This window comes from Cydia fagiglandana, chromosome 14, assembly GCF_963556715.1.
Source record: "Cydia fagiglandana chromosome 14, ilCydFagi1.1, whole genome shotgun sequence".
NCBI classification, from domain to species: Eukaryota; Metazoa; Arthropoda; class Insecta; order Lepidoptera; family Tortricidae; genus Cydia; species Cydia fagiglandana.
The window spans coordinates 11,672,162-11,683,400 of record NC_085945.1 but is presented as its reverse complement, the minus strand read 5'-3'; the positions used below and the strand labels follow the sequence as shown (position 1 = coordinate 11,683,400).

At 36.4% G+C, this 11,239-nt stretch overlaps 1 protein-coding gene across 1 annotated transcript; it reads left to right on the top strand.

The window, feature by feature from the left end:
* Window positions 1–1,760: 1,760 nt before the first annotated feature.
* LOC134671008 (acidic mammalian chitinase-like) lies at window positions 1,761–8,969 on the top strand. The gene is made up of 9 exons (XM_063528828.1): window positions 1,761–1,815; window positions 2,766–2,948; window positions 4,712–4,812; window positions 5,322–5,453; window positions 6,009–6,136; window positions 6,518–6,638; window positions 7,429–7,614; window positions 8,014–8,139; window positions 8,833–8,969. The coding sequence occupies exons 1-9, from the start codon at window positions 1,761–1,763 to the stop codon at window positions 8,962–8,964; spliced, it is 1,164 nt and encodes a 387-aa protein (XP_063384898.1). The 3' UTR covers window positions 8,965–8,969.
* The last annotated feature ends 2,270 nt before the right edge of the window (window positions 8,970–11,239 follow it).

Genomic DNA, 11,239 nt, shown 5'->3' with positions numbered 1-11,239 from the left:
AGTGCATACTATGCTTACGCTCATTCATTGTTAAGCTATGGTGTCCTATTGTGGGGCAACAGCGCGCATGTTGACAGCGTATTTAAACTACAAAAAAGATGCATAAGAATTTTAGTAAATATTAGCAGTATGGATAGTTGTAGACCACATTTTATTCGTTTGAAAATTTTAACTTTAGCTTCAATTTATATTTTTGAGCTGTGTAAATTTGTAAGGAAAAATCAACAGCTATTTAGGCAAGCAAAAGACAACTGTAGTTTGTCTCAAAACCTGAGAAATAGAGATAGGCTAGTAAGCTCTTTCACTAGATTACAAATTGTTAGTGCAGGCACACATCATATGTGTGTAAACATTTATAATACTCGTAGACTACCAGAAAATATAAAAATAATAGAAAGCGAGACTTTGTTTTTAAAAAAGCTTAAAGATTTCCTTGTTACCAATTGCTTTTATGATATTAACGAATATTACAACTTTATGGAGTCTAAATAATATTAAGAGCCTATACACATGTAAACCTTCTGCATGTATATGTTGTAAATATTGCATGCTATTTTTAATAGTTTATAAGTACATAATAATGCGGTGCCCTAACAGGGTTTGTGGTAAACGTACTGATTTTTAGTTATAAGACCTATTGTAAACCCACAAAAGCAATAAATAAATGAATTATGAATTATGAATTATATACTTTTCATATAACAATAAATATATTTCTTAGACCAAGTTAAAACTATAAATAAAACAACAATATATAAGTAAAATAAATTTAAGGCACTCTGTGAAATATCGAGCATGAATGAAACAGCTATCTAAAAGTAAATACCTCGCGTGATTTGTGCACAACCTCTTATAAGTTCTGAATCCGTAAGAAATTAATCGCAGTGCGTTCTAAGTCTATGCTTGATTACTGCTTGGTTGGGTTCTTAGTTTACAAGCGACTTTTGGGGTCTGGTGCCTTAAAAAAGGAGCCCTGAAATTTCATATAATTCTTTTGAAATTAAAGACTAAAGAGAGAGCTGAGAAGGCGAGAATAGTTATTTGTACAACAAGAGATCAAAGTTTGATATTTCTTCGAGTGCTTATTTTGAGTCCCGTGCAAGTGAAAGATTCTATAATAGATCTAATTTAGAATCTTGAGCGTAGTAAGGGACTCAAAAGCGCACGAGATGTAAATAACTTTGACCTCGTGTAGTACTTGTTCGAGCTGCTGAGGTGAAAAAAATATGTTATTACTTAAATTTTAAACTCTCGCGTTTTGTACACATATTTAATTAATAAATAACTAAATTAAATAGAATTAAGTAGGAATTTAAGGTGAAAACAATGAAATTGTATCGCGGAAGACCTGTGTAATTAAATATGTTTTTCCCATGTTCTTTGGCACCTGTGCCTACACTACCAACCGTCGATAATTGTTGAAATTTGAATAGATTCCACCACTATACAATTATAACAATGACAACATAAAGAAAAGCGAACGGTAAATTACCCAAATTTAATATAAAGAGTAAAATAAATAGACATTTACATTTATATAGACTGCTTCGTTTTTAACTATTTGCGTTTTAAATGCTTAATTATCAATCAAGACAGCAGTTGTTTAAACACGAAATATAGTAGATTACAAGTATATAAAGCCGTAGTTTTTCAACTGAACCCTAAGTGCTATCTCAAATTTTGTAAAGATAAGATAGAGGTATTAATAAAAGGCATTTGAATATTCGTGTTGGTAGCCTTTGCTCTATTAACCTTTAGCAATGAAGGTTTTAGCAGTTTGCGCGTTGTTGTGCCTCGGCAGTAGCCTGGCTGCTGGTAAGTTTAGAAGTAGATTCTAATGATACTTATTTTTTTAGCATTAGAAATAAGGTAAACAATCTTGACGTGTCTTTTAATTGAAAAACACATTTTAAAAATGAGTTACGGCAAATATGTAACAATTATGAATCTAATACGATCATTTATATTCTTCTGCTTTCATAAGTAATAGTTTTTGATTTTTAAATAGCGTTTTTCAATTAAATAGCCTTCTTGCAATTCTTTCTAATGCTAAAAAAACGAACTATAGGTACCTACCTACCAACATCATCTTCAATTCACTTTGTATGAATGAATATTCTCTAAATCTTTTTATTTGCATGGTATATTGTTTATTTTGTGTGTATTTTGTGACAGGACAATTTCATTTTGTAATTGAAACACCTACTGACATACTATTAAAAGTATTAGAATAAATTAAATTATTTAAAAAAAAAAATATCGACATGTTTAGGATTACTCACGTTAGACCGGGCCGTGTCCGGGCCGGAGCTTCCGGCGCTTACTTTTTTATGACATGGCAGGCGATCACGTGATGCTTTCCATAGAAAACGATGCGCCGGAAGCTCCGGCCCGGACACGGCCCGCCCGGCCCGGTCTAACGCGAGTCACCCTTTTATTGAAATGTTTTTTTATTTTATTTCTCCTATGTTGTATCATATCTGTGAGTCAATCGGTCCTCGCTAGAAATACGGGCGGCCGGTTGCCCTTTGTCGGATAGAAGCTATAGGTATGTGATGTGTCTAGTAGGTGCATATTACGTAGGTTGCCCCTACTGACATGTGTAAATTTAATAAAAGTTATAAAATAAAAGCATTCGATCGAATTGAGAACCTCCTCCATATAAACTGCGTAGTCCGTCGGCTCAATAGGGGATCCTGGGGTCCAATTTGGCAATCGGAGTGAAGAAATAAATCGAATTTTCTTAATTAAGTAAATATTTGCAGCGGACGGCGTAGTCATCTGTTACTACGGAGAATGGGCCAACGAGAGAAATGGCGTCGGCCGCTTCGGCATCAGTGACCTGCCCACTGATCTCTGCACCCATATTGTCTATTCTTTCCTCTTGCCTAACGGAACCACGGGAGGCATTATTCCTCCTACACAAACTACTTATGAAGGAAAGGGCAGTAAGTGAACTAATCTATAATATTTATTCCTCTGGGACTCAATTCTCGAACGATATTAGTCCTTATTAAGCTTTGGTTATTCTTTGTCGAAAACCGACCAACGATCAATCACTAGGTAGTCAATCACTTGTCACTAGTAGTAACGTAAGGCATGTGCAAACAAGTGTCATTGTGAAGGATGAGGAATTGGAATTAGTTGATAGTACAGTTTTTCTTGGTATAACTTTAGATTCTAAACTTCAGTGGGGTCCCCATATTGCTACTCTTTCGAGTAGACTGAGTTCTGCAGCTTTTGCAGTGAGCAAAATCCGTCAGTTAACTGATGTGAAAACAGCTCGATTAGTATATTTTAGTTACTTCCATAGCATTATGGCATATGGTATTTTACTGTGGGGCGGTGCTTCAGAGATAAATAGCATTTTTGTTCTGCAGAAGCGGGCTATTCGAGCAATATATAAATTGAACCATAGAGACTCACTTAGAGATAAATTCAAGGAAATTGACATAATGACAGTGCACTGTCAATATATTTATGAGAATATTCTGTATGTACATAAAAATATTGTTAATTTTAGGAAAAATTGTGACATTCATAATATTAATACTAGAAATAAACATAAGCTCGCAGTGCCCTTCACACGGCTCCATAAAATTAAAAAATCATTCATGGGTAATTGTGTAAGATTTTATAATAAACTTCCAAACCATATTACTGAATTATCAATTAATAAATTTAAAAATTATGTAAAGCGTAAACTTATTTCTAAAGCTTATTATACCACACAAGACTACATGAGTGATAAAACAACGTGGGATTAATGGTGACTCGAAATAGATAATTCAATGTATGTACTTCTTTGTTAAGTTTTATTGACATTTGTTATTGACATTTAGATTTTATTCTAGAAACATTCTAGACTAGTATTTTTTATACAATTTTTTTTTATGTTTGACGATCTTTTTGTGAAATTCTTAGTATTAAATTTGATCTGTATAATAATCCAATATTACTATGGAATAATATTAACTTCAATAAATTGCTCTGATAATTAGCTTAAGATAATATATTATTATGTAAAACGTTCATAAGTGCTTGTTACTAGGCCTACATGAATAAAGTATTTTTGACTTTGACTTTGACTTAGGCTTAAGTAATTCACTTGTTTCACAAACACAAACGTCAAATCGACGAAAGAGAGAACTTTATTACAGACTTCTTCTTCCTCGCGTTATCCCGGCATTTCGCCACGGCTCATAAGAGCCTGGGGTCCGCTTGACAACTAATCCCATGATTTGACGTAGGCACTAACTAGTTTTTACGAAAGCGACTGCCATCTGACCTTCCAACCCAGAGGGTAAACTAGGCCTTATTGGGATTAGTCCGGTTTCCTCACGATGTTTTCCTTCACCGAAAAGCGACTGGTAAATATCAAATGATATTTCGTACATAAGTTCCGAAAAACTCATTGGTACGAGCCAGGGTTTGAACCCGCGACCTCCAGATTGAACTTTATTACAGACATTTGAATTTAAATATAATCTTTTCGGAAAGAGAAGAGTCGTGGAATATATGGGGTCCAGTACATTCCACGACTCTTCTCGATTTCTCTTTCCTCACAGACTATCTTATCTAGGATTGATTGAAAATATGTAACTCCAATTTATTAATGTACTTGATGGTAAGTAAATCAATTTGTGAATTTATCGATAGCAAAGTTGAGCTTTGTAAGCGCACACACAATGATTAATTTTACGTGTTACAGATTCTGTTGCTGACCTCATTGCGTTAAAAGAGCAGAATGCCGATTTGAAAATCATGGCTGCTATTGGTGGATGGAATGAAGGCTCAACTAACTTCTCAACGGTAAGAAAACTTGTGTTTAAAAACCCTATATATAACTATAATAAAAACTTCTTTGTTGTCAGTCAAATGCCGAAGAACACACTTCTTTATCTGGTTCTGTCGCTTTTTGGTCTTTTATTTAGTTCATAGTTCATAGCTTATCTCCTAAATGTTAATCATAATATTTATTGATAATATAAATTACATGTCACATTTTATACATTGTATAAAGATTATATTTAAGCATGAATTTCCACTACATAATGTAGGTTGTATTTAATTAATATATTACATCTACCTTACTTTCTAAATTTTAAAGAACTCTTTATGGTCGTAGAACGCTTGCTCGACTAACCAATTTTTTAATTTGTTTTTAAATACTGCTACGCTTTTGGCAACTACTATTGAATCCGGGAGTCGATTGTATACTTTTGGGCCTAATAATTATGAATGAAATGTATGTGTGTAGGTTGAAGTTTTATAATAATAGACGGTTGAGTAATTAATGTAAGTATCTTTTTGTATTGCAGATTGTCAACAACGATACTTTGAGGGCAATCTTCGTCAGTAACTTGTACAACTATATTGATTCCAACGGCTTCGATGGTTTGGACCTGGACTGGGAGTACCCTGCACAAAGAGATGGAGTAGATACTGATAAGGTACCTTCTTCTTCCAGTGCCATCTCCTACCGGCTATCATGAGGGCTATACGAACTTTAGACACAGCTGCGCGGAATAATGAGCGTGTGCTCTGTTGAACCAAGTTCGGATATTTTAGGTCGTTTTCTTTTTCCCGTTATGAGGATAGCAGTTTTTACTGATAAAACAATAGCAAGTCGGTTCTGCTTCCGCCATTTCTTTTAGTATATATTAGTAGATGCCTTTTTTCATTAACGTTCTTTCTTTTAGATTTTTTACCCTATTTTCCTTGTAAGTAATCGGCTTTTGAACTAGATAATCTTAACAATTTGCTCGTCATCTAGGTACTAGGAATGACCTGACTGAATGTGTCAAGGATGACACGTTAGACGGGGCCGTGTCCGGGCCGGAGCTTCCGGAGCTTCGTCTTCTATAGAAAGCATCACGTGATCACCTGCCATCTGTCATAGAAAAGTAAGCGTCGGAAGCTCCGGCCCGGACACGGCCCGGTCGGCCCGGTCTAACGTGAGTCATCCTTTATACGTTAAGGAGTTGTTTAATATGTCCATTTTTCAGGAACAATTCGTGACTTTAGCCATGGAGTTGAAGGAAGCATTCGCAGAGAAATCTTATCTGTTGACCGCTGCCGTCGCCGTCACCCAGTCCAACATCGATTTATCCTACAACGTCACCGGACTTAACGAGTAAGTGTTGAAAGAAAATCTACTTAGGTACTTTTATAAAACTTGCATTTCTATTACGTTTCCTGTGAAATGTTCCTCCCTAAACTACTCCAACTTATTGGAAACCTTCGGCAACTTGCGCATCTGCACTTATACTTACTTAATACCTACCTTTTAGGTTTCCGTAGCCGACGGGAAACAGGGACCTTATTACTAAGACTCTACTGTTCGTTTGTCCGTCACCAGGCTGTATCTCATGAACCGTGATAGACTAGACAGCTGAAATTTTCACAGATTATGTATTTATGTTGCCAATAACAAAAACACTAAAAAGTACGGAACCCTCAGTAGGCGAGTCCGACTCGCACTTTTCCGGTTTTCTTACTTAATACCTTTTTCTAGATACCTGGACTACTTCAACCTGATGCTGTACGATTTCTACGGCTCCTGGAATACTGAGACTGGTGTAAACGCGCCCCTCTACGCTCAGTTAACTGACGCCGCCGACTTAAATTTTAATGTTGTAAGTAAACTAATTAATCAGTACCTATTAATCACTTTAAAGTCAACAGTTATTCTTCTAAAGCCTACATGCACCAATCCACTAACCCGGGTTAACCGGTTAAACTTGGAGTTACCATGGTTACCAGTACAATTTGACAGTGTGTTAACGGTTTAACCGGTTAACCCCGGGTTAGCGGGATGTTGCAAGCGGGCCTAAGTCTGAGGAAAGTTATGGATGACTTAACTTTTTTATTTTCTAGCAAAATGTAACTATACTCTTTATAGTAGCTTTAAGTATCGTTTCTTTGATCTTTAAACAAACAGTCGGAGAATTTTCGCAAACAATGTAGGCGCCTGTCTTTATAATAATTCCATTCCTTCCGTGAAATTCTTCAATGTTTATTTGGTAGGATTTTTGTACCTAGCAACACCTTATAGGTAAGTAATCATGATTACAAGTTTCCTCTCTATATATTTACATACTTAATTTTACTAGGCATTTTCCGTAAATCTACAATCATTGTGCCTATTATGCGTGAAAACGAGGTAGTGCTAATACTTTAACCAGCTCAGCTCCTCCGCGAAACCTAGCAAGCTTTTCAGGTTAAGGTGTGTGTACACTGTAATTTGTACAATTTCTGCAATTTGTACATTGCTACTGTACAGCCGCCACACGGGATTGTTATGCCATTAAGGGTTCTACCTAAATTGGACATTCCACAGCGTAAATATGAAACGACCAATTTACCTAGGACCATAAATTGCGTAACAATTGCGGAGCGTGATGGTACATAAATTGTTTATTATAGAACAACTCTGTCAACGTCTGGATCAACAACGGCGCGACCCCCTCCAAGCTGGTGTTGGGCATGGGAGCGTATGGAAAGACCTTTAATCTGACCAGTCTGAACAACACTTCAACCGGAGCGCCAATCACCGGTGCTGGAGCAGGTGGCCCTTATGTTGCAGAAGATGGAACTTACAGTTACTATGAGGTAACTTTTTCACAAAAAAAGAGGGTTTTTTTTTTCTTTTTTTTTGAGGTCGTTTTGTATGATTCACGGTTAGATTCACTAAACTTCGACCGGGATATGAGCCGTGATTACCTTTTGTATTGTTTTTGAACTCCCGATATTTCGATGCAGCAGCATCTTGTTTACAGGTAATAGCGGATAGCGATAAGCGAAGCGAGGGATAATAGATGATAGCGGATGAGTTGAAACAATACAAAAGGTAATCACGGTTCATATCCCGGTCGATATAAGTCTTATGAGGGATCTACATACAGGTACGATCAGGGGTACGATTGACATCTTGACTACGCCCTCAAATGTGAGAGTTTCTTGGCTGACGAGTTGACGATACTGAATTAAAAAGTTTGGCAATTATTTCAGATTTGTGAAGACCAACTGAACAACTCCGCAGAATGGAACATTACCGAGGTAGAGGGCAACTACGTGTATGCTAATAAGGACCTCTTCTGGGTCGGCTACGACAACCCCAACACTATTAAGGCTAAGGTGAGTTTAGGTGTATAATTTGTTAAGGCTTTGACTTTTATATGTCGGCGGCCGATCGTAAGATCAGGCAGATCGTAATGTTCCTGTGTATTGTTTTGAGGATAGTCACATTAAACCAATATAGGTTCGTTAGGTTGCTTCAGATGCCGGAAGGGCAAACAGCCCAGAAATAGGAGCCCGCGGGGCTCCGGCGACTCAGGGAACGAGTCAAAGATTTTCTCGTTTCACGATATGCCTAGGAATTTCACGGTATGCCTGATCTTACGATCGGCCGCCGACATATATAACACGTGCGTGGGCGGGTCGCTAGTTCAATATAGTTAAATTCATCTCTTTGACGGATATGATTAATTAGTCTAGTCTAGTATTTTGGAATCATCTTACCGTACCGGATTCATGAAGCATTTATTATTTACCTATTTCTTGCAGGAAACGGACAATATCACTGTCAATCTCCTTAATAAAATGAATTACACAATTAAACGTTTCAATCGCGACAGCAATCCGGCAACAGCAACTCAATTCATCAATGAAATTGACAGTGAAATCGCCCGATACCGCAGCTGCAGTCGCAATCCAATTGTAACTTTTACTTTAATTTTCTCATCAAGCTGACTGGAAAAGCGTACTTTGTCTCTTTTGAGATTCCTTGAAATCCTATTTCAAAATTAAAAGTTTATTTTGTTTTTGCAGGCACAGTACGCCAAAAGCATGGGCCTGGGAGGCATCATGTACTGGGCTGTAGACTTGGATGACTTCGGTGGCCTCTGCGGAGACAAGTACCCTCTTATCTCAGCGGGCATCGCTGGGTATAACTCTGCTTAACTTTAGCAGTAGTTTTGCTGCATAAATAAAAGGTTTTCAACTAAAGTCAGACGACGCAACGGAGCCACGCTGTTACGTCGTCGCCCAAATCTAATGTTTAATTTGTCTTTGGTTTTTATTTGTAGTTTCTTTGTACTTATTGTATTTTATTTTGTAGTTTCACAGTGCCTTGGTTTTACTGTAGTGCTGTGTTACTTATTAGACTAATAAATAAAAAATAAATACTTAAAAAAATATGTGGATTTATTTGTGTTTTATCGCACCTTGTTTTGGCACTTCCCCGAATGCATCTTTATAACGTCCTACTCTTCCCCCCCTTCCCCTCTATCCTTCCCTTCCCTCATTCCTCCCCTGACCCTTCCCCCTCCCCCTACCCCTTATAGGGATAAGTTCGCCTTTGTACCTTTATTTCTGTAAAATTTATGTAAATCTGTGTTATGTACAATACAGTGATTACTACCTATACTACTACGTCCTGCTTTTACAATTCACTATAAGTATTTTATTACGATCTATGCACATATATGTAGATCAATTAGATCACATTTTCTCACAAATCTACCGACAGCGAAGTATTAATTTAAATTACAATTATTGCATTAGCTATCGAGTTAAATGTACAATGATATTTCGTACGTAAATAAACTTACGTTTACATGTCGGGGTTCAAGCCCGAGACGTCTTCATACGTACCTACTGCTTGAAAAGGTAAAGTCGTCATCAGATATACCGGGGCGGCCGAGCTGCTCAAAATATCTGAACACGCAATCTAACGCCTTGAAAATAGAGGCGTGTTAAGATATTTGTGAATACTTTGGCCGCTTCGATATATCTAATGGTGACTGTAAGACTGTAATTAGTAGTTTTAACGCATTCACAGAAACACAATTTAGATTATTTTTGTTCATTTTATACATTGTAGGAATCTAAATTAGGTACAACAGCAGTCTAAATTCTTCATAGCCTTAGAATCGAATACAACCAAGATCGAAGGAAATTCCTGTAAACGAAAATATTCTCGCGAATCCGATTTTTAAAATATCAGAAGGCGCTCTAATGGATGTTGGTTCCATCTTCTACTGAAATTCAATATTGTATCGAGTTGGGTGCTAATCAATTTCAACTCTAAATAGATACAGTTAAAGTTGTATTATCATTGCACTATTACTGTCCATTTTCGTTTCAATTTTCAAGATAACTAAAGAGTTTTGCAGTACTATATCAATTATAAATGCAAATGTTTATTTCTATCTTGCCTGGTATAAACATTATAAATGCAATTTTACATATTATACATAGTGGTTGTCTATTTTTGGACTATGTCGAAATTTCATACGACTCAATTGATCGCCATTCAAGTAAGTATTTACCAGATTTATGTTATTAAAATTTGGATTCCCTTTATATTACACAATAGGTACCTAATAAGTACCAATTTATTTCAAAAAATAGTTCAAACGGATAAATAAAACTATGTGACAAAAATACCAAAAGTTGGGAAATCAGTACCTAGGACAACAATATTAATATAGGTACTCATTTATACAGAAATTACCTAATTGGTTTATTAGAAAACACAATTATCCTAATGAAAACGCCACTTAAAGGACGACGCAGTCTTAACTTAAGACTATTTACCTACAGTTCTTAACTGCCTACGTAATTTTTTTAATATTCATTTATTAATATATATTACTAAAAGACATAAACAGGAATATAAAACTTAAACTAACTACAATTAAAATAACTAAAACTAAAAATAATAATAATAAAGAGATTGCCTCTGCGTGCGTCCCATGACACGGGTAAGGGCAGCATCCGCTCGGTGTACCCCTTACATTTCATTAAAGTGTCAAAAGGGCCTCTACATGTTGGCTTCGGCTCCGCGCACGCCTCCCAAAGGTCCGGAACACCATTGTTCCGTGATGGGAAAGACACACAAATAATAAAGAGATTGAATTAATAAAAAAAAACAAAAAAAATATATCTATCAAAATTTGGTGCCCTTTGGGAGGCATCGTTCCCGCACTGGATTGCGATGGCATTAATGATTAACTAATATTTTGAAAGATGTGAATGCCATCCCGGACGAGAATAGCGAGTCCTATCAATTAAACGAACGAGATGTATCAGGAAATTGAGTGTTCGGCAGCTATTGAGTTGAAACAGACGGACGGATCGGCACGAGCCGATAATTAACGGACAGAACAGTTTGATTGAAGGAACGAGGAACGTAAATGCCTACGTACTGTAGATATTGGATAATAATCCTCTA